General features: G+C 39.1%; 2 protein-coding genes and 1 long non-coding RNA gene across 4 annotated transcripts in view; 1 reads left to right on the top strand and 2 right to left on the bottom strand.

Annotated features, from left to right (window-relative positions):
• Positions 1–4,881: 4,881 nt before the first annotated feature.
• On the bottom strand, positions 4,882–10,611 carry LOC146452728 (LON peptidase N-terminal domain and RING finger protein 3-like). The gene is made up of 2 exons (XM_085097283.1): positions 7,880–10,611; positions 4,882–5,914 (listed from the first exon to the last, which is right to left on the bottom strand). The coding sequence occupies exons 1-2, from the start codon at positions 9,415–9,417 to the stop codon at positions 5,275–5,277; spliced, it is 2,178 nt and encodes a 725-aa protein (XP_084953409.1). The 5' UTR covers positions 9,418–10,611; the 3' UTR covers positions 4,882–5,274.
• Positions 10,612–11,538: 927 nt separating this feature from the next.
• The window catches only part of LOC146452729 (uncharacterized), a 65,342-nt gene continuing 52,612 nt past the window's right edge, over positions 11,539–24,268 (top strand). For both annotated transcript variants that reach the window (XR_014859638.1, XR_014859637.1), the window contains exons 1-2: positions 11,539–11,820; positions 12,505–12,675. This is a non-coding gene — a long non-coding RNA (uncharacterized LOC146452729). The remainder of the gene's footprint in view (positions 11,821–12,504; positions 12,676–24,268) is intronic.
• LOC146452730 (uncharacterized) lies at positions 12,970–23,825 on the bottom strand. Its single transcript, XM_085097428.1, has 8 exons — positions 23,640–23,825; positions 19,587–22,700; positions 17,906–18,094; positions 17,524–17,682; positions 16,645–16,806; positions 15,171–15,321; positions 13,974–14,035; positions 12,970–13,410 (listed from the first exon to the last, which is right to left on the bottom strand). Exons 1-8 carry the CDS (start codon positions 23,746–23,748, stop codon positions 13,256–13,258), a joined length of 4,101 nt encoding a protein of 1,366 aa, XP_084953554.1. The 5' UTR covers positions 23,749–23,825; the 3' UTR covers positions 12,970–13,255.

Raw genomic sequence — 24,268 nt, forward strand, 5'->3', positions numbered from 1 at the left:
GAAACTGCAACTTCTTTGGGGGTTTACTGAGGAAACGTTTGTCAAAGCAGTCAATTTAATTGTTATCCTTTGTATATTAGACGTTCAAACTACTGCGTTTCTTGATATCCTTGCTTAGTTTCAGAAGCAAGCAAACAAATTTTTTGAATGCTTTGCAGTCTGTCAATGATACTCGCCATATTTAGAATTTTTTTTTTTGTGCGGTTCAAGTGGCAAGACTGCTATATCCCACCCAGTACGGACCGTTTGGCGTTAGAGCAAGTTGCTTTCAAAAGGTGGCATAGACCACTTCTTAATAACACGGCTAAGGGCGTTGCGCCATTTTAATTAAGCTGTCATCGCCATCATCAATTTAAATTGCGTCTTCCCGCTATTTCACCTTGGCCTCAAAATAGCCATCCATGAAATCACGAAACAGAACGACAAATTTCTGGCAAGGAATTCCCCGCACCAAAAAAGTTCCATTTGGAAAACTTTCATCAGTTGCTTGAATCTAGAGCGATATCCCGTGGTCAGCGAATCCTTCTCACTGTCTTCACGGGAGGCGCAGATTGCGAACACCCAGGAACCACACTCAATACAGCGCCTTATTATGTTACGGACACGGAGTTCCTAGAGTGTCAATTGGACTTGCTTGCAAGTCGAAATGGATATCGTACCAACCAATACTGGGATTTCAATTCTCTGATCAATACCCATTCTGAAAGAAAAAGAAACATTAAAACGTGATCTAGCCCAATGAGGGTCTAGCATTGGTTATTGAAAACCACCAGCCTCTGTGTACACCCGGGGGGGAGGAGATACTTGACCTGTGTTTGGGTTTTAGAACGAAAATAACCTTAACCTTTCTCAACCTTGTATTAGTCAAAATAAAAATTGTGGCGATAAAGAACGACAACTGAATTATGTAACAAACAAACAAACAAACAAACGCGAAAGTTGTAGATGTTTTGAGCTTAAATTTAACCTTGCCAAAATGCCGTTTAATGTCTGCTCCTAAATCAGGCAGTCTAAAGCAAATTTATTCTTTGGGTTTCGATAAGCACTGGCAAAAGGGTTTGTTTTCCACATTTACCATATGTTAATTACCCGAAATTTAGACCCCCTGTGGTCTGACCTCTGGTAAGCGACCACATATCCTTGACATTAAGGGGCCGCTTACGGGGAGGTTCGACTTATTTAAGATCAATCTTTGTTTTTCGCGATAATTTGAATTCTTATCATTTAAGGAATACTGAAAACACGCTAACTCTTCCAAAACTGCGCACTGATTATTTGAAAAAAAGTTTCTCATACAGTGGAGCTCAGTTGTGGAGCAGTTTACCAATCGAATTACCGCCCGGCAAGCAACTTCCTTGAATGATTTTGAGACTAAATTGAGACACCACAGTTATAAGTAAGATTTTTAAACAGGCCTGCAAGAAAAGCAGCATTGGTTGTTTAGCTTTGTTTTATTTTTAACTTTTTATAATCTTAGTTAGGTAGATAGATAGTTAGTTGATAATGATAATGGTAATTAGGTAGCTGATGGAAAAACCGTGTATAAATAAAGTTATCCCATCCTATCCTATCCTATCCTATCCTATCCTATCCTATCCTATCCTATCCTATCCTATCCTATCCTATCCTAACCTATCCTAACCTATCCTATCCTATCCTATCCTATCCTATCCTATCCTATCCTATCCTATCCTATCCTATCCTAACCTATCCTATCCTATCCTATCCTATCCTATCCTATCCTATCCTATCCTATCCTATCCTATGCTATCCTATCTTATGCTATCCTATCCTATCCTATCCTATCCTATCCTATCCTATCCTATCCTATCCTATCCTATCCTATCCTATCCTAACCTATCCTATCCTATCCTATCCTATCCTATCCTATAGTTTACATAATTTTGGTGTGAAGTAGGCCCCGGGGGAGAGGAGGTAATCCCTGTAATGGCCTATACGGGGAGGCTCCGCCCGAAAGGGATACCTGTTCCACGCTTCAGGTATATGAAAGGGTAGGGATTTCACGAGTCAAAGCACGGAAAGGGTAGAGAAATCTGTCATTTAGGTATTTAAAAGGGCCTTTCATTATTTTCCAATGGAAGGAATACGAAAGGGGTACCTTTTCTGCCAAAAATGATATATAAAAGGGTAAGGGGTCGGACCTCGGGGCGGAGCCTCCCCGTATTAATTTTTTTTTATTTCCCCCTTCCCCCCCGGGGGAGGTAGGCCTCTTTTCCAAGTATTGCATACTTTACGCAACAGAAAAGCTCAGTCATACATTTCTTTAAGGTGCGCACAGACAGGAAATAGGAGACGTCTACACGCTGGCTAACTGCATCCCACACGGTAAGTTTAAGATACTTCTAGTATTGATCTATGTGTTTACATGGCCTTTAGTTATATGATTGTACATTCATTTCAGTAAAAATCAAATCTAGTTACTGTCTTAGTTACGGCTCAAAGCTCCACCTTATGAGGGCCATCCAGTGCAAAATCGTTTCCGACGCTTGGTATCGTGCATTTCATTCAGAAGCACTAGACGGCTACTCATCTTTTTGGTCAGGCTTTTTAATCGATGTGATTTATAGTTTTAATAGTAGTTAATGCAATACGCCTGTGAATATACACCGTATATAGCTATTTCAATTAACGTTGTCGGATTAAAGTATAAAACTACAAGATAAGACTGCAAGATTATGTGAGATTTGTTATGAATAAATTCATCAAACTCAGTTATGCCTCACCCGTTCAGTGAAGATCTACGATGGCGAGCCATTTGGATGAAAAAAATGTTAGAATATTAAAAGGATGAGTTGGCAGCTGCTTTGAGGAAGTCTTTAAGCTTGAAGCTTTGATCCGACAACGTTTATTGTAATTGCTGTATGGAACATGTGCACTACAAATTGATTGATTATTATCATTATTATATATTGACCACGAAATACTGCTAATGCAGCTAGTAATACTTGTATTAACAATAGGCCTTATCACGGTTTTCGACGCCATTTTGACGAGTTGGTAAACAGGTTTGAAATAACAGTGTTTGTATGGAAATCCGATGTCAAATAATTTTCATGAAACATCGCTTCTGAAAAATTCATAAATTGGAAACTTTTGGCAATAGGAAAAGGATTTTAAGAAAAAAAAATTGTAGGAATGTAGCTGTGCCAGAAAGCGTCCAGTCGTGTTTTGAACTTTCCATACATTTGTCTGTTAGCGAACCAGCCGTGAACTGCTCTAAAAATAGCTCGCGGGAAAAAAATACAGGGAAATGTATGGAAAGTTCAAAACACGACTGGACGCTTTCTGGCACAGAGAGACATCAACAGCGCGTAGGTTCGGATAAAATTCATTTGTCTGTTTTTTGGGAAACATAACACAAAGAAAAGAAACATTTAAGGAAAAATATGACATTTTCCAAAGGGGAGAGCACGAACAGGACGCAAGGCGCAAACCGACAAATATTTCAATTAACGTTGTCGGATCAAAGCTAAAAGCTTAAAGACAAGACCGAAAGTTTACGTGGGATTTTTATGAATAAATTTTTAAAAAACGTCATGTCTGGAGAAAAAAATAGGTGTAATTAGCAGTACAATGACCTGCACGTGCAGGGATGATTTTGATGAAATTATTCATAAAAAATAATCCCACAAAACATTGCGGTCTTGTCTTTTAGCTTTATTTTTATCCGCCAACGTTAATTGAAATAGCTGTATATAAACTATATAAAAGTGGTAAAAGAAAACTCAGTCGGACCTCTATTAAGCGGCCACCTATTAAGCGGCCACTTTCCAAAGTCCCGAATTATTATTTTGTCAGTAAAGTGCTGTATTCGATACCTCTATTCAACGGGCAACCTCTATTAAGCGGCCAGTTTTCAAAGTCCCCAGGGTGGCCGCTTAATAGAGGTCCGACTGTATTTACAAAGATGTAGAAACCACTAACAAGGTTATAAAAATAACTGCGCCTAATTTAAAAAAGTAAAGGAAAGAAGGATTAATTTCTGTGAAAGGAACAGTCCCTTACTGAGCGACCAGGTACAAGAATAATCTAAGTCAAAGATTGCAGGAGCATAATAATGACAAATAATATTTGGTAACAAAACTCTTGAATAATGAAATACTAGAAAAACAGGATGAAGGAGCAACTGTGCAGATTAAATTTCACTATCCTATTCCCTCAGTTTCTGAAAGTTTCCCTATTCTGTAAATATTAAGGCTTACCAAGGTCTTTCTGTTCCTTTATGAAGTGATGTTATTGATGTTTAATCACAGGAAATGCAAACTGGCCTTAACTAAAATGTAAGCACGTGCACGAAAAGTTTCATAACAACAAAATAAACAGTTTCCGGTAAACGTGAAAGGAAGTCACACGACTTTTAAAATCACTTTATGCGTGTTAATACCGTTATTATGAAACAAATACTTTTAACCTTTTTTTATTTTTATCGAGCTATTAGTCGGTGTTTGTTCCTTGACGATTAATCGATTAAGACTTAAGTGATTACACGAGTCCATTTATCTTTCTAATTGACAGGGGTGTAGGGTAATTGTGTCAGTGGGAGGGGGTGGGCCATCAATTTATCACTGTCAGGTGCTTCCCTCTTAAAATAAAATCTATTGTATTGTATTATACGAACCACTGGTTTTCAGGGCAGCGGGAAACAGTGACGTCTGTGTTGTCTCAAATACTCTGCAAATTGCAATACTTCTTAGCAACGAAAAATGAATTTGGAAGGTCTCTTATGGCTCATGCTTTTCAACCTTTTCATGGCGTAAAAGAACATATGAACCAGTCAGTATTCGAAGTAAATAAAAGAAAATGGCAGTGATTTCAAAGAATGCCCGAATCGGTAAAATAAACACCCCAGACGCGCAAGAATACACCGGAGGTTAGTCAATTTTATTCATTTTATTGAATGAAAGTTAAATTTAGCGTTATTTAAGCTTCAAACCGACAGTAGTTTATTTCCCATACAAAGTCTTATAAAGCGTTAAAAAAAAATGAAAAATACCGCTTGCAATCAAAGGTCATTGTCCCACTAGTGATTAGTTGTGCACGCTCTCTAGTGACGTGAACTTGGGCTGCCTGTGATTATACCCAAGGTTTTCGGGTGTTCAATTCGGTGGTCACCAGGGTGGGGGGGCACTGTGGGGTGTGGGAAATTGAGTGATGCATAAAAAGAGAGGCTGACAGAAATTTTAACTAACGAAGCTAGGGAAAATTTTGTTGCTATAAGGTACACTAATTTTCTGCTGCGTTCTTTCAGTTGCGCTATCTCGCCGTAATTAAAATCTCTAAAAACCGGCGAATACTTCGGAGTCTCTCGTCCAACGACGTCATGGACAGGATTATCAGTTTCGCTCTATCCTGAAGTGGGATAGCAGCCAATGACCACCACAGCCACGATGGGCCATTAGGACTGGAGAATAGCTTCTCCTCAAGGCTTGGCATAGGACCAATTGCGTTTGTAACACATGTCTGTTGTAACTGGGTTAATCTGCTGAACCAAACCTCTAAATGTTTTCCACAATCAACATTTAGCGTCTCCAGTTCTTTCAACTCTGCGTCAAGCTTTGGTGTTTCATCTTCGAGCCACTCCACCTTTGCGGTGTTGTATCCGTCTTTCATAGAGCGTGAGATGACCCGAAATCTTCTCCTGGCTGTTGTCTGGATGATGGAGCGGCCATCTGGTAGGATGTCCATGTTCTCGATGTGAAGCATCGTGCCATAATCCGAAAAATCCTTGTCTGGATCCTTGGTGCAAATTCCAAACATACGGGTTCCTAGCTCAACGCACTTCCGTACCATCAGGCGGTAATGGGGTTCAAAGATGTGAAGCGGGTACTTTAAGGATGGGAAGGCTAACATACAAACAAATATGGGAACTTCGACGTTTTCATCGACACCAGCCCTGAAACGGATGAAAAGCTGATTAACCATTATGTAATATTGTAAATATGAAATCTTGGAATGTTACTGCGGAAGGAAGGGTGTCGGGCGGGGAGGATGAATTCGAGTCGCCGAAAGAGTGGATTCTGGCGCGCAAGCCTCAAGGCGTGTGCACGTGTGAGGTAAACTCGCTCTCTCCTCGTTTCTGGCCCGGACCTTTCGTTCGAAGACTGAGTGCGTTGTCTACTTACGTAAAACAAATAATCAATAAATAAACGGTACAATTAAGACTAAGTGTGTTCATGGTGGAAAGGGCTGCTCAAAAATCTCACGATACTTAGGACCAATTACGAGCAGGTGCGACGCGTGATCGTGTAACTTACTTTTTTCTCCATATCAGTTTGGGAAACTTTCAAATTATTACTTTTCACAAAGCAATGTGCTTAGCAACAGCCAGTAACCTTGACCCGGCAGAAAGGCGATTTCGTAATAAACGAGCATTCATAAGATCAATGAACAATGATGAACTTGGGCTGGATCAATGAACAATGATGAGCATCCATTATCGTAATAATAACAGTTACAGATAGACTCAAGAGAATCTCTTTTTGATAGACTATAATTCAGGAAAAATAGCGGTTTTGGGCCGCAAATAATTCGTATTGACTTGAATGGCTGCAGTTTTTTTTATCACTGAAGTAAAATCTGATCAAGTGCTGGCTATTTTTGAATCCGGGACAAACTGCAAACGAAGCTCAAATGGAAATGTCAACTCTCCTCAGCCAATCATCGCGCGCCGTTTACACTGACTTCCTTGACAGGAGCATTTGGTCCTGACACTGATTATTCAAAAGCCACACATGTTTTTATTATTTTTTCTGTACTTTTTTGTTGTCTGATTCGCTGATCTGTAAAAGAATCTCGGCTACGCGAGATTTGATGCCATGTGGTTAATGGATCTTTCACTAAGACTGAACTACTGTGTAGCACGAAAATTTTGCGGGAGTTGTATTTTGAGGATTGTCGATTTTTTATGGTTTGCGGGATTCGAGATGATTGAAATTTCTGCTGAGAACTAATTTTTGCTCTGTTCAAGCAGCAGAACATCTAAATGGAAGAAACCTTAATATTGTCAACTTTTATTGTACGGTATGCTGAGTCACAGTTCACTTTACTTACATATTAGAGAAATATCACTATAATACCTTACTGCGCAAAGTGACTGAACAACAACAAAACAAATCAAAAAGCTTACTACCATGCACAACAAAACATTTCATTAATACGGTTTGCCACAACCGGTATTACCGTATATTATTTTACAAGAAAGCAGTACGAATGTTTGAATTACCGTTAGCTGAAACCTTTCCAGGAATACAGTCAGGGGCTTTCGGGTGAAAGATGTAGTATTCAACTTTGAGACCTAACCGGGACCGGCCTGCTTAAATGGAAAACTATGCCCTACTGTAATGCAATGAGACAGACTCAGTCGATAATAATAACACTCTCTTGTTCAGTTGAAGTTTCAAGAATGGAAATAACTTCTGTGCAGGCCGCCGCAGAAGCGCCACTAGGACATGGTAGGTCTGCTGCACGATTCGAGTTTGGCCGAGTTTGTACGTTCCTTCAGATGACCCGTTCGTGCCAATCTAATGTACTGAATTGCTTTACTCTTGACAGCTCTAGTTGCTTTTCCCAATGGAAAATCATGTTAATGATCTTGTTTAAGTCCAATGTATATCGCTCCATTGGCGCAAGTCCGCAAAAATTACAACCCGTAAAATTTCATGCTACACAGTAATATTGTTTCCGTTCAACCTTTCCTTTTGCGCCGACACGCATAAAAAGGAAAAAAAGAAGAAAAGCCGAACTGCGTGTTTTTTCGAATCGCAAACATAACAAACGACAAACGAAACGATATGCTAATCTGCGATGTCAATCTCAGGACAATTGTTTTACTACTGTTATGGAAATTGTATTGACTTACCCTTTCCAACACTCTTTCTCGTGTGCGAAACACAGTTCTCTCTCAGCACAGTCATCAGGGAAAAAAATTGCGGCGATTTCTTTGACTGCGCTGGTAACTTCGGTTTGACTCGCAACTTGACAGTCTAGATACTGTCGACAGTAAGGGCATTCATGTCTGAAGTCCAGGCTTCTTTGCAAGCAGGCTCGACAAAAAGTGTGACCACAGGCTGTAGTGACCGGTTGAAAAAAGACACTGTAGCAGATTTCGCACATCAAGTCTTCTTTGTTCCTCTCTTGCATCTGATAGCTGGTCACTTTGAGACGTTTAGGTCGTGAATTTTCTGGACTGAATGAGGAATCATCTCCGTCGCAATTGTCCTTGCGTGCAGCTATTTCTTGTAAAGGGCGCTTAAGGGCTAATCTTTTCCCAAGAAATGATTTATCAACAGCGCCGTTGCTAGTTTTATCTAGATTGATTCTGTTGTGGAATTCTCTTCCGGTCTCGTCCTGATAATCAGCCGCATCCTCATGGTTGATGTCTTTGATGTCCACTTGGCTTGAAGGCAGCTTGGACGAGTTGCTTGTGAGTTCAATGGCGTTCAACTGTACAAAGTATTTTCGAAATATCTTTTTGTCGTGACCACTATCCAAGTTCAAAAGCATAGTCAGACAAGTTAGCATTTCTGAGTGATATCCCACGTTGGTCGAATCAAGTGCCACACAGCGCGCGAAACTTAAGGCTGCTTTCTCGTAGCTGTTCATGGCAAACAAAATGATCCCTCTTTGATAAAAAACGCAAGGAAGAAAAGGCCTTAACTGGCAAGCTAAATCAGCGTCTTTTAGTGCCCGTTCGCACATTCCCATCTGAAACAGCGCATGACTTCGCCACTTTAATGCTGTGATATTGAAAGGGGAAAATTTAAGGACATCCGACAGGGTTTCAACCACTTCCCTTTGATCTCCTTGTGAACGTTCCCGTTGGACATTTTCCAGTTTTTTAACTTCACTTTCATACTCTAGTGGATACCAGTTTCGTATCAGTTGCATTACAAGTACATTAACAGATAGTCTGTTTGTGAAATTTTGAGATCCACATTGTCTACAGTTGATCTGAGCAGAATCCTGGTCACCAATTGGCGGTAAAATGCAGGTCTTACATAATGTATGTCCACAGCTAAGCGTGACAGGAAAAACATAGAAACAGCTGCAATAAGGACAATGCAATAATTTCTTGCCGTTCACGGCGGCAGTTGTTTCCTTCTCCTTCGATATCGCGCGCCTTTGAAAGTCCACCAATGCACTTGCAATGTCAAGTTTAACTGATTCTTTTTCGCTGGACCTGTTCATTTTAAAGTTGTCCGGTACCGCTTCAAGAGATTCTAACAGGTACGTGTCACAATCCGTTTGGAATTGCCTTGACTGAAGACTGCATCTCCCATCAACAGAATCTTGTCCCAAAACCAACAATGAACTTTTCTTAGCGGAGGACTGTTCGGGCCACGGTGTCACATCTCTTCGAATTTCCCTACTCCTTGCAGCCAGTGCCGGTTCAGTCATTGGGCAGAAGATTCTGATGAAACACAATACGGTGGCGGGTAGAAAAATATTCAATTCTTCAAACCTTGATTGGTCGACCGAGTGCAGTGATTCACGATGCTTGTAAAGACAGGCCACTGGTTTTTTTGGTCTAATGGACTCCTAATCGATCGGATGGACAGCGAGAGATTCGACGAGGAATGAGCCGAGTTTAACGTACGTCGTGATTTGGTTTGAATGTTGTCAAATTATGTAATCAATCTTATGTAATCAGGTACACGTGATGGTAACACACGAATTTCACACGGATATCAGATGCTATATTGAAAAAAAAGATCTCCCATTGAGACAAACGAAATCTCTGTCTGAGTTCTATTCTCTCTCTGATTGATGATGTTGAGAATTTTACATTTAGCCCGAATAGTAAATCTCTTAATAAACTGTGAAAAGGAAGATATCTCGGCCGGCTGCATGTCCAAACGATGGCAAAACAATGGTTCATAGGTTATATAACCACCACTGATCACGTTTACACGTTTTAAAATTACCATAGTAATTGCCATCACACAGTGAGGAAATGGCAGGGGCAATCAAAAATCTTTATTCATAACGTGCCGATAGAAGAAAGAGACCTGTGGTAGGGTTGCTTGTGGGTCAGTTACCGATTGATACCAGAAAGTAATAACGTGACAGAAGCTAATAATTTAGCAAACTGACATATTATAGATGATATATATTATACAACTGAATGAGTGAATATTATACAATATTTATATTACAATACTGAAATGTCAACCCTTATTATAAACAGTAGAGACGAACTGTCATCAAGCTGTAGACACTCTAAGAAATTTCTCTTGAATACCGTCATCTTTTGATCTAACCAATCACATATTGTCACGCTTGTTAGAATGCATTGTTCTCCATTTTCACATTTTCATATCTGTATATCTTAGAACGGATCCGCTATTATTTTTTTGGGCTTGGTATCTTTTTTATTGTATCCGTTGTTTTTGGTTGTCTAGGTGCATTGTTCTCCATTTTCAAATTTTCAAATCTGTATGTCTTAGATTGTATCCGTTAATTTTTTTGTAGATTGTATTCGTTATTTTTGGCAGTTGCCCGAGAAGCATTAAACTTAGAGTAGCAAGTAAATGTGTTTGAACTGGTCCGACTCCACAAAAATACTTGTACTAGCTCTGGTTTATGCATTCAGCACTTTAAATAGCAGATCAAGACCTCAGTTTAACTTGTAATAGATCCTAATAGTTTTATTACAATACTGATATACAGCTATTTCAATTAACGTTGTCGGTTCAAAGCATGAAGCTAAAAGACAAGACCGAAAGTTTACGTGGGATTTTTATGAATAAATTCATCAAAATCAGTCATGCCTGAAGAAAACAATAGGTTGTAATTAGTAGTGCAATGACCTGCACGTGCAGGGATGTTTTTGATGAAATTATTCATAAAAAATAATCCCACAAAACATTGCGGTCTTGTCTTTTGGCTTGATATTAATCCGACAACGTTAATTGAAATAGCTGTATATATTACAAGCGGGATGCCCTGAGGGCAGACCGTTTCTAAAATTGGGCTTGGTATCTTTTCTTAACGAGGGCATGACCGTGTCTAAACTTGGGCTTGGTATCTTTTTTTAACGAGGGCATGACCGTGTCTAAAATTGGGCTTGGTTTCCTTTCAGTTACGCAGGATGCCAGCAGGGCAGCCCGTGTCAAGGTTTCGGTCGCGTATCTTTTATTATTATTATTATTATTATTATTATTATTATTATTATTATTATTATTATTATTATTATTATTATTATTATTTCGTGATGGCTTTAAATCTGCAGCTCTTAAAAGGGATCTATTTTTTCTGATTGTCTTCAACGGCCCCGTCAAAATCCATTTTCGACGTGTGTATCACGAGGGCGGGGACCCCCTCATCCTTACCTGTGTGACCTGCAAATCATCATTCGATTTATTCATTAAACCTGGAAATTCTGCTCTCTCTCTCTCTCTCTCTCTCTCTCTCTCTCTCTCTCTCTCTCTCTCTCTCTCTCTCTCTCTCTCTCTCTCTCTCTCTCTCTCTCTCTCTCCTAGAAGGGATGTTTTTGTCCACGCAAGTTGTGGTGGCCATATGTTTTGCATGTTTGAGACTCAACTATGCCGTTTTCAAAAAGAAAATTAACCCTTTTGAAACGGTAAATCGAAAGAATAACTTCTAAAAAGCACTCGACAGTTAAAACGGTGGAAATTGGATCGAGAGTTCCTGGCGAAGGAATCATGCTTTGTTTGACAGTTGTAGAACCACAATGCGAGGAGGATTTAAGGTCACTGATGAGCTAAAACACACATCACATCACTTTGTCGAATTGGTGCTTAAACGCTACTGGAAATCCACTTCACAAAAAGATTAAAGGTTTGATTGTCAATTTTTGCTAAAAGTTTTCATTAAGGAAAGCTTTTTGCCTGTCTTTCTTTCTGTTTTTCTTGGTGAAACGAAAACAATTTGTAATCTTACACTTTTATTTCAAGAATTTACATAACCAGAATCAAGAGAGGATGAAGGATGAGAGGATACCTTCATCCTCTCTTGCCAGAATAGAAAACGTGAGTCAGGCCATGTGTGTGGTCATCGCTATCGTAATGCAATTTCCGATGTAACGATAAGTAGCGTAACACAAGGGAATACGGAAACAACATCAACCTATCTTTGTGACTCAAACTATTGCATTAGCTAGGATTTTTAAAACTATTCTAGCTAATGGAATAGATTTTTTAAAAAATCTGCGAAACATACAATGGGAAATAAAGATGATTTGGGGCCTCTGGAAACGGGCAACGTTTGCCCGTTTCCACCCAAACGTCTGCAAATATTCCTGAATTAACTGATCTACTAAATCTTCGCTATTTTAACAAACAAGGTACTCTTTCCAGCAGTGTCCATTGTTTTGCATTACCGGGCCTACGTCAAAATTTTAAATTACTTTGATTAAGGTCTATGGCATTTATTGCTGACTGTAACAACCTAGACTTTCTTAAAGGCCGTTTTCGTGGAGTGCAGTCTCGCCTCTGAACTCCCTCGCTTTTTGCTCTATTTCAGGGGTGATCTGCACCGTTTACAACGTCTTACATGGTTGGTCGAGAGGACAAAAAACGAACAACAGAACAAAAAAAAAAATGCAGCCATAGGCAGCAGTCCAGTGAAAATAGAGTTTTTGAAGGGTGCAGGTCTACTGGCTCTTTCAACGCCATATGAAGTCGACTTGTCAGGGTAAGTCTAGTAACAACCTTATTATCAAATAAAAAAGGTCCTTCTTGGGAATTTCTGGGGACCATATAAGTGTGCGTCCTGTACGACAAAAAGTTAAAACGGCAAGGGTCAGGGTTAGGGCACATCTTTCTGTTTTCGCGCCATCTTTCTTTTGCCCGCTAGGGGCTCATTACTCCTGGGCCCTCAATCTGAACACTTTAAGACTAAAAACTACGAAATTGTAGGAAGAACAAAACTTTAAAAAAGTTTTTATTCGTTTTGACGTTCACGAAATTTACATCGATTGTTCTTTGATGCGATTTTAGCGGCATATTTTGCGAAAATTTGATTGTAATTCGGTTTTGAAATGATGTGCATCTGCGCGAGGAAAATACGCGCAGTGTGAGCAAAAACACGTCAAATCTCCCTTGTCGGTGAGATACTCAAGATGGGCGTAGTTCCTCGAAAAGGGTTTTACGCTGATATCCCATGCACTCTTCTCTCGGAAAATAGGCTGTATTTTACACGATTAGGCGATTATAAACTTTCCTGTACATGTTTACACGTTTATGATAACATAAATTCGAAATAGTTCTTCGGTTCAGTAGTAAACATCATCCTCGTCAATATCATCATGCACGTTTGCAACATCGTCATCATCGTCGTCATCATCGTTTTCATCCTCGTCATCGTCATCCTCATTATCGTCATCACTCCTTAGTTTCTCAATCTGCACTTCAGTTACCTGTCTATGATCTGATCATGAAAAAAGGGTCGTAAATACCTTTACTACTGCAGTTCATGATAACTAGCTACAGCTCAAACAAAGAAGCATAGTGACCCAACCTACTCCCGCTACTGTTGCTACTGGATAGGACCGGCTATTCCACTGCAACTCATCTGCCAGTTTATAAGGTCATTACAAGAGTTAATAGACTCTTATTAGCGCCGAAGAAAGCTTTTATATTAGGGCTTCAGCCGTCTACTCAAATATTAATCCGAGGCGGTGACCATAAGGGTTCAGGCAGAATTCGTATATATCGTGCACTCATGCGTGCACCTCATCAATGTATGATCATATTATATTTAAATACAAGTGTTTTAAGCAGACTATAACGAATGAAGAGTGGATGGTCACAATTTCCTCTGAGAAGAGACGATGCAGCTTAACTATCTTATGCACAAGTCGCATTTCAGTAAACTACAAGTTCAGCTTGCAAGTGCATTTACATTCGCTAACAAAAAAAGAACTAGGCAGTGCGGTAGGTGAGACGCTTGATACTTCCCAGCTCAGTTGTGTAAAAAGTGAATGTACTTACCTATGTTTGGGTAGCTCTTCAAAATCCGTGGAAAAGCCATAGAGTTACCAAACGTAGGCAACCTTAATGAAAAAATAAAAACTTGTTAACGTAACGTATGTTTTGTACCTTGCACCGAATTATGAAAAGTGGCCCAATAGCGTAGGGCAGTCACTCACAATGGTGCCGTCATTCTTGTCGCCCCATATTGCAAAGGCGTGATTCTCGTGCTCGTGCCGGTAGGTAAGTAGGTAGGTAGGTAGGTAGGTAGGTAGGTAGGTAGGTAGGTAGGTAGGTAGGTAGGTAGGTAGGTAGGTAGGTAGGTAGGTAGGTAGGTAGGTAGGTAGGTAGGTAGGTAGTAGTAGTAGTAGTAGTAGTAGTAGTAGTAGTAGTAGTAGTAGTAGTAGTTCAATACAATACAATGGACTTTATTTTAAGAGGGTAGCACATGACAGTAAGGAAACTGATAACCCAGTGACCCTGTATAAGATGAAAACTTACGACATAAAACAACTAAACGATTACTTACAATTAGAAATGTTATAAAACACTAGAATAACATAGAAATGACTATTAATTACATAATGTATCACTCTCTCTCATATTCAGTACTCCAGAGTCTTATTTAGGCAAAAAGTCAACGAACATTTTTATTTGTAATTTTTTATAGTATCGCTTTTTACCGCTGTATTTTCTGCTTGCACACTTTACATTTTTAGTTTTTACAGGACCCCTTTGATCATGTTGATAACAGCACTGTTTGTACTGATGGGTTTATCCTGTTTATTATTATTATTATTATTATTATTATTATTATTATTATTATTATTATTATGGTAGTAGTAGTGGTAGTTGTAGTAGTGGTAGTGGTAGTGGTAGTAGTAAAAGATAACAAATTTCGACACATTTCAGTAATCATAAAGCTAAAACTAAATCAAAATTCTAAATTATTCACAGAAGAATACTTTTTAGATCGTTTTTTTAAACAAATCACACAGCGAGAACCAATTGGCATGAGCTAGCACCTTCTCACTGGGTGTGTACCCGTATAACGGCCGTAAATTCCTTTCAAGCTCGTCAAAGAGGGTTTTTCCACAGGAACCCACAGTAAATTTTAATAGGTTTCATGAGATCGTTGTTTTTACTCACAAATCAGAAAGAAAAAAAAATCATTATTTTCTTCCCGGACTGATTCGTATGAAGATTGGTTTCTGGTACCTTACATCTGGCTGTACTACTTGACGAATAGTAGGCACTGGGAACCATAGCTGTGTAAATGACGGCATGGAGTCGCTTGCGATGCTTACGGGAGCTGGTTTCTTCCAGCTTGGGTCCACCTTTATTCGGTCCACTCTGAAAGTGCCATGAACTGAATGAATGAATGAATGAATAAATAAATAAATAAATAAATAAATAAATAAATAAGATGAGTGAGTGATTAATTGCAAGAGGCATTTCTTGCAATTAATGTGACTGCGTGATGCAGTTAAGCCTTAATGTGTTGCTTGTGATGGACTGCGTGACGTGCGTGATGCGCTTCGCAAATAAATAAATAAATAAATAAGTTTCTCTCCTCAGATAAACACCCCCCTCGAATGAGTGTCCACCAATAGCCAAAATCTTAAATAATCCCTTCGAGTAAGCATCCGTTTCCCCCCGTCCCCTTTCTCAGTCTATATTGTTTGGGCTGAGTATCGATACAGCAAAGGTTGAGTCGTGGAGAGGGGGTACTCCCTTATATAGGCTAGATAGGACGTATGTGCGGCGTATATGGGTACGCTTTGGTCTGGAATAAGGTATAGAATTTAACCAATTTGGTCTTAAAGTCTGAAAATGGGTATGAATTTTAGAGGCGAGGGCCCGGTTGTTTGAAAGCTGATTAACGCTAATCGTGATTAAAAGTTTACCGAGGTTTTCATCTCGCTCGTTAAAAATGTTTTTAAAAGCTAATTTTAAGCTAACGATAAAGGAAATTATACGTCAAAACTGGGGAACAAAAATGTTTTTGCAAAAATTTTATTTAATTAGTTGTTAAACTCGAATCAAAGTTCACATTAACTCAGGATTAGCTTAATCGGGCTTTGAACAACTGGGCCCTGGTCTGGAAAAGGGTACCAGATAATTAAATTTTTTGCTGGATTGAAACCCGTTGCTTTTCTTCCAAGTCGCATCTTACAATTTGTAGGCCAGGCCATGTATTGGCGTGTGCCGTAATGTTAATGAACAGCTTCAAGTTTTATGTTAATCGGCGCAAGTTACTTTAAGTTATTGTTTACACGCAAAAGATATTTTAAAGTAATGCAAAATAAATGTCCATCTTTCTAAAACAGCGCGGCGATATTGCCAGTGTAGTTCTCTGAGAAAAGGTATAGAGTTTCTGTACACCTAAACTTGATTTCGAGCTGTACTACTGACTTTTCGAACCTTAACCGCACTTCATTGGATCAAGTTATTTGAGAGAAGAGGAAATAGATAGTTTATTAAGAAAATACTTGAATTACGGTTTTCTTTGCAAGACTATGAAACTACAATAAACTCGTTAAATTAGTTATAAAGAAGAATTTAAAAAGGCTGATAAACGTTGGGTTTTCTGGTAGCCTGTGTACGCTGATCTGAGGAGAGGGGGGAACTGTGCACAGGCAATCCTCTGGTGTCTGCACTGGTTTTGTTCAATGTAATCAGTTGTCGTTACCTTGACAATCCGGTGGTATTACTCCTCTATCGATACCGATAAATAATGGTCTGCACTGGAGATCAACGACACATTGATCCCTGATATCCCAACAGAGTTCAGAAAGGCATGGATTGTTGCTGCAAATCACACCAGGGATGCGAGAATACATGCTTTTCATTCCTTTTTTTTAAAAAAAAAAATTAGTGGTGGATTTATGAAAGACGATGGTATAGGTTTTTTTCGTGATCCGTAATTTGTCACTATTTTCCGGCACAGGGTCCAGCGGAATTCTATTCGATCCTACAAGACACACCTTGTTAATTCTAAAATATGTTGACTTGTAAAGAAAAGGTTGCTAAAATAAAGCCCTCTCTGAATTGCAACCGCTTTCTGCTTCTATATCCTTCTATATTCGATCTTGGTTCGGTTTCCACTTTGTTTAAATTACAGTCAACAAACGCTGACCGCGAGCGCAGTAATCATTGCCCGGAAGGCAAGTGAAGCCTTCCGAACGAGGGACGAGGTGCTGAATCAAATAAGAGGAAAGTTACGTTTTATTCACTACAAGGCAACCTTTCGTAACCTTGTAAGCCCACAATTCTTTGGGGAGCAGGGATGGCGCCGTAGTGAGAACACTCGCCTCCTACCAATGTGGCCCGGGTTCGATTCTTAGAAAGGACGTCATATATGTGGGTTGAGTTTGTCAGTTATTGGTTGAATGCCGTCTCTCGGGCTTGCATGATTACCTGTCAGTCGAAAGAAGGTAACCTGTAGCCTGCGGCAATCCTTGTGAGTATACCAGTCGATCCCAAAGGAACCAAATGCCTTAATCTTAATAGAATGTCAATACAACCAATCCAGACATTAGTGCACTCTAGCCGGTTTCGTACATCTTACCTTTGCACTGTGATAGCATCTTGCCATTGGCGTCGAAGAAAACCGGGTTACATTCAAAGTCAGTGATACATCGTGCAGCCGGGTCATACAGACACCCTGCTTCCTCGCACGGATTGAAGTCACATAGCGACTTAGGGTTCACATTAGCAACTTGGGGACCTGTGTTAAGAAGAAGAAAAGGATGAAGCAGAAGGCACCAAATGTTGGTCCTTGACTCGCGCAAAATTTTGGGAGCGCTGTAAGAATTGGACGACGGCGAGGGGGCTTCCATTCTACTTCTCTTTCCTGAGAGTGCAATTGTTTTCTCCCACCCACAGTCCAGGTCTTGAACCCTGTGTTGATTGACTAGACAAAAAGTACACAACATTACTTACGTACTTACCCTTGAGAATCCTCACATTGCACTTCCTGATGCTGCATGATTGTGTCTGAAACATGTCACTTGGGTCGCATTCTTTTCCACCAAATCGAGGAACTGGATTGCTGCAATAGCGACGTCGTATCCTCACCCCTCCTCCACAGGACTTAGAACAAACACCAAACTCAGACCATTGACTTAGTCCACCATTCACTAGAAAATAATCCAGTATATAGCACTTGAAATCTAGTACGGAGTCGAAATTCATAAAAGGTTTACGAAAATACAGGCTCCCAAAACATAATGATTATAGGCTAAAGTAAACGCTGGGCATTTAACCACATTCTAAGTTTTTGTGAGAATCATAACTCCCGGCCTGGGTGTTGTATTACTGATTAAAGGTCTTAGATTGAAGTACGAGTATGATTTAGTCAATTTTCTGAGAGCCTTTGCTACCGCCGCTGCGCCTGGTTAGCACAGTTGGTGATTTGCCAGTCTGGATAACTGGGGTTACGGTTTGATCCGAGCCGGAGTGTGAACACTAAGAGTATTCAAGTAACTGAGGAAGAAGGCGCTTCCTTCCACTTTGACGGCAAACGTAGAAACGTCCAGTGTCAGCATGTGGTCAGCTTGCCGTCAGTTTCTCTGAAAGGCTTCTGAGTGAATGAGACCCCAACACCGTATTGTAATAATAATAATAATAATAATAATAATAATAATAATAATAATAATAATAATAATAATAATAATAATAATAAAAATAATAATAATAATAATAACTAATAAATCTTTATTGACATATACCAAGCAGCTGAAATTGTTATTTACAAGTTAAAAGTTAAGAAAAGAACTATTAAAACCTATTTACAATTCATTCCGATTTCGAGACTAATTTTCAAGCACAAAACTTTTTTAAAGAAAATACAAATGTCACAATAATAATAAAAATAATCAAAAAACACATATTCCAAACTATTTACAAGTTAAAAGTTCCAATTCTAAAAAAACAATTCACAGAAAATCAAAGGACACACGCTTGGCCAGCGTTTAGGCGACAGTCATCGATGAAATCCCCTTGTGTAATTCTGTGGAAAGGTGTCATGGAGCCTCTTATGCATTTGTGTACCGACCTTAAAATCTCAAAAGAAAGCAATGTTCTAATAATAATAATAATAATAATAATAATAATAATAATAATAATAATAATAATAATAATAATAATAATAATAATAACTTTATTTGAGTCTCAAATCTTGATAGCCGAGCACAAGTGCCCTACTAATTGGGGAGACTAAAAAAAATATAAAGTAAAATCTATTCAACTAAGATTAAGTACAGTTGAGAAAACCTAATAATTAATTATCATTAATTAACATCTAAAAAATCATTCATTTGACAATTAACTAGATAGATGAGCAGCAAGAACAACGCATGCATCCGTCGTCCAACAGAGAGCTGACGTCGAACTTTCTTATAGCGATTGTAATAGCCAAACGTCAATGGAAGTGAGCCGAATGCTGGAAAAAAACAATTAACCTCCTTATTGCTGTTCAGTAGAGAGGCAAACGATCAGAAAGAGACATGATAACATATGAAAGTCAGTAAAGAATACGCACTAAAGTCGAACTTCTACCGCGATCTAATAAAGCTTCATGCTATAAAGCACATGGACCTTATAATACTCTTGGTCTTAGTTTTTGCTTACCTTGGTCGAAGTACTCCGTCACCTCCATTACCTTTGGGCCTAGTTTTTGAATCACTAAACTTGGTTTCATTACATCCTTTTCCTGAAACACGTCTTCATAATGCTGGACAGATTTATTTTTGATGTCATCTCCATGCTCAGCTCCATCAAGACTTGTATTTTGAACAACTGAACTACTCGGAGCTTGATGAAGGGCTGTGGTATTTCTTCCTTTTTTCTTTGGCGACAAACCATGAGGAGCCAGGTCAGATGGCATATGGATAGCAGAAATGTTAGGTGAAAAGTTCAAATAATGATTAGTTTTAGCCTTCGTCGTAATCCCCTTTAATGTACTAGTATTTCCGTGGGAAGTGCTGAGATGATTGTGGAAGAAATTTGTGATCCGAGTTGAAATTGATGAGTGGGAAAGACTTGTTTTAGCCTTCGTCGTAATCCCCTTTAGTGTACTAGTATTTCCGTGTGAAGTACTGACATGATTGTGGAAGAAATTTGTGATCCGATTTGAAACTGGTGAGTGAGAAAGACTTGTTTTAGCCTTCGTATTAATTCGAATTCCCTTTAATGTGCTAGTGTTTACGCGTGAAGTACTGAGGTAATTATGGAAAAAATTTGTGATCCGATTTGTAAGTGGTGCGTGGGAAAGAAGTGGTTTTGTCTTATGACTATCATAATTAATAGTTGTCCCCGTTTCTAAACTGTCTGAAGTACAGTTTTGACCTGTTGTTGAATTCCTAGAATGGGATATATTTAGGAATTGATCTTGTAGCGCCTCGCTAACTTGAGGCTGTTTATTTTGACATATTAATGTTGTCCCATTTTCCACTTGCCCGTGATGCGTATGGTTCTTTCTTGTTTTAGAATGGTTTTGAATTTTAATACCAAGATCGGGATGCTGCTTAGGTTTTCGTCCACCAAGAAGAAACCCCTCCCTCTTAACATCTTGATTCTTGCGTTGGTGTTGCCTCAGTTTCTCCCTCTCATGGTGCTTTGTACCGTTGGTGCTTCGATTCAAGCTTTGTTCATGGGTCTTGTGCTTTTTATTGAGACGGGCTTGATTTAGTTGTTGTTGTTGTTGTTGTTGACTAAAGTGTATTTGATGATGTTGTTGTGCGAAATTCCCTAGTCGGCTGGACCCCAAAACTTTTAAAATGTGATTCTCAAAATTTTCAAGCTCTTTCCGACTTGCCTTTCTCATCAACTCGAGGAGGTGGTTCTCAAACTCATCTTCTCTACTTTTATTGAAGCTACTCCCAGTCGAATTAAATTTCATTGAATCAGTTGAAAGTGAACTGGCATTCTTTAAAGACGAATTGTTTGAGTTAGCAGTTTTTAGACGGAGGCCAGCTTTCCATTTACTAGCCTTATTCCATCCCCTATATATCATCTGTAGTATTTTTCCGCTACGGTCAGAAATGGAGTCATTGGAGAGGGTATGCATGTTTGCCATCACGAGTGCTTTCCTCGTGTAATTGTCATCTGGTGTCTTAACGCGAATAAAAGCCAAAAGGTTCTTTAAATTCTCTAAAATACTGTTCTCGCTTTTATTTCTTGTACTGTTTTTGACTTTGTTAATGTTTGTTCTATTGTCGTGCAGTTCGGGTTTGAGACCATTATATGAATTGTTAGAGCCATAAAAGCTGTTAAAAAACCTGATTAAATCTAACAAATGTTTTTCAACCGTAAAATTTAATGTGATATTGAATCCACTTTCTGAATTGGCAGATAAATCCATATTACTCGAGTCATTAGAATTTTTCGCGATGGGGACCCCACCGTTCGTATGACCGGAAGAATCACTTCTATTCCTATATTTTTCTTTGTTTTGAGTAACTTGGCCTTGATCTATAGTACTGTTACTAAACTGACGCTGTGGAATTTTCGCGGGACTCTTGTGTTCATTGTGGGATGCCATTTTGACATTGCTATGGCCGAATTGTCCAGATTGTTCAGTCTCGTTTTTCACTTTAAATGTGCTGACTAAAACTTCAGGTTCTCTTTGAATAGTGTGCACCTTCTTTTGCGATGGCACACTATTTGCGCCTTTAGAAACAGTGAGGGACGTTGATGAAACAGGCGTGGGAGAAATTAAAAGGCTCCCACTGCTTTTGTGTGAGTCTTTCGATATCAAGTGTTCTTTCTCGTTGGATTTTATATCTGTCATGCTGTCAAACACTTCAGGTTCTAGTTGAATAGTAGTTTGTTCCTTGTTAAATGGCATGCCAGCCCTTTGTATGTCTTTAGGGACGCTGGGTGACTTTGGTGAGGCAGGGACGCTTTTAGGGTTCCCCTTGATGACTTTTATGGACGTAGCTCCGTTTAGTACATTCTGTATAAAAACTTTTTTCGGTGATAAATGTGTGTTTTCTTTGTGCCAAGACGAAGTTTTAGGAGGCAGGTGGTGAGTTCGGCTGCCCACTACAGTTTTTCGAGGTGTCATGTGATCAGCCTTAGAAGCAGCGTCTTGACCCATGCGAGCAATGAACGTATCTAAAACACCAGGAAAGCTGGTGACATTGCGGTCCTTTTGATTGCCTCCATCTTTTGCATTTATATTACTAGTTAGTCTTGTCATATTCTCTAAATAGTCGTGTTTCAACGAGGCAAACTGACGAGGGGAGAGTGAAGCCATCCAACTGAACGTAGCTTGGGAAGTATTCAATGCGCTATGTTTACCAGGGATGGACACCCTCGGTACCATCTGTGAACTGGAAAATGTCTTTATCCTGGATTCATGGGATTTTACAAGTTTCTGTTTTGTTTTTAAGTTGCTCTTGTAAGGGGGTGTCTGCACCGTATGCACGTTGTTTTCACTTAACTTCGAAATCGCCGTAGAAAGGGCAGAAGGTTTGTTTTCCAGAAGATTCTTAAATCTACTTTCATCCCTCTGTGCGTGAATATCGTTATGAGGCCTTGGTCCAGTTTCTTTAACAATCTCAACAAGTGAGTCAGGTACGGACTCGGCAGGGATTGTATCAAGGCGTTGAAACTTGTCTTCGTCCACCACTTCGATTACTTCATTCGTTTCAAATGGCGACAATTGAACTTTATGGTTTTCATTCTTGCGAACAACCAATCCTTTTAAATCCACACCTTCCTTAACTGTAGAAGAGGATTCTTGTACAGATAAAAAGGAAACACAGTGTCACATAAGAGACAGTTATATTTACATGGAGTTATGAATTGATCGGGTTAACAAGCAATTATTTTGCTAAAATGATGTTTAACCACTAATGAAACGTCTGCCACAGTACAAGACTGGTGTCTTTAAAACCATGGGATATTCACAGGCAGGCTTATAGATAAGATTAGGTACGGTAACCCTCGCCCCAACCAAATCAGCTGTTGTTATTATTTTCAGATGTGCCTGTTTTTGTCGTTATCTAAAACGGTTATGCAACTTTCAATCGTACAATTTTACTTGACAACAAGAAATTTGAAGAAAACTATCTCCAGCGGGCGTTAGACACCAGCCTGATCAGGGTCATTACAGACACCAGCCTTATGGCTGAATGGGCCACCATTTAAAATGTAGCTGTCAGGTTTTCACAGCAGGAAAAAATGGAACGTGGAAAATCGATCTTTCATTTGCAAACCGATTTCCCTTCTTCGCTTAGAAAGACTTGGATTTCCGTTAATTGGGAAAACATCAAAATAGTATTAACTCTGTTCCAATATTCTGGATATATTTCAAGAATTCTTGGTTTAAAAGGATAAACCGAGAGAACAGTTTTTAAAAAAGTATACTGACGACTTGGATTTCAGTCAGCGAGATATTTTTGTGTCCATTATATTTTATTAACAAGAATAAAAGTACATATTTTAGAAAAATTAAATTGGCAGGAGATCTTAGCAAAGTCTACTAATTGTCTTTTCTAAGAGATACCTCTCTTTCAGTCAAAGTTACCAGTTAAACCTTAGGAGATGGAGGGGTAAATTTCCAAATTTAGCCTTAGCACGTTAAGGGTCTTTTACGGCGGTATCATGTCATTAAACATGGCAACAAGAAAAAGCAAAACATGCGTGAGTGAAATCGACACTGCGTACAGAACGTACCTTTCCCTTTGGGCCCTTGCCCATGTTCCTTTACAGAGCTTGCCCTATCACATAATGATAGAAAAAAACAAAGCAGACAGATACTTGTCGCCTTTAGATTCCGTTTCATCTTTGCGCTTCAACCCATTCTTACTGTTTTTTTCAAATTCCACACGGAACAACTGTGATTTATTTCACGCTTGAGCAACAAGTTTTGTCGTTACGGTGTGAATATCAATTTGTGTTTCACCTGCTGGGCCCATAATAAAGCTTCACTTTGTAATCCAATCAAAGTAGATGAAACAACATGAAAAGGTACTTAGGCGATCAGGGTAAGAAACGGTTGACTGAACAGGATGCGGCTACCCTGGGGAGAAGCCAAAGGCTTATCTCGACCAAGAATTAGTTACCCACTAGATACACCTGTACGATTCCTTTGACCAGTACCGGCCAAAATTATAACCGATTTTTGTCTTAAGGGAAGTTCTGGTGAAAAAACTTTTAAGTGAAACAACTAAAAGAAGTATTTAACAAAAACTCATTCTCATAATATTTAAAAAATAGTTTGCACTTGTATTCTTAAAAAGGGTAAACCTACCTAATTCAGAAATGGATGTAGCTAGAATATAATGGTACCCCTAAAGCTGATT

This window comes from Pavona decussata, unplaced genomic scaffold, assembly GCF_977016875.1.
Source record: "Pavona decussata unplaced genomic scaffold, jaPavDecu1.1 SCAFFOLD_366, whole genome shotgun sequence".
NCBI classification, from domain to species: domain Eukaryota; kingdom Metazoa; phylum Cnidaria; class Anthozoa; order Scleractinia; family Agariciidae; genus Pavona; species Pavona decussata.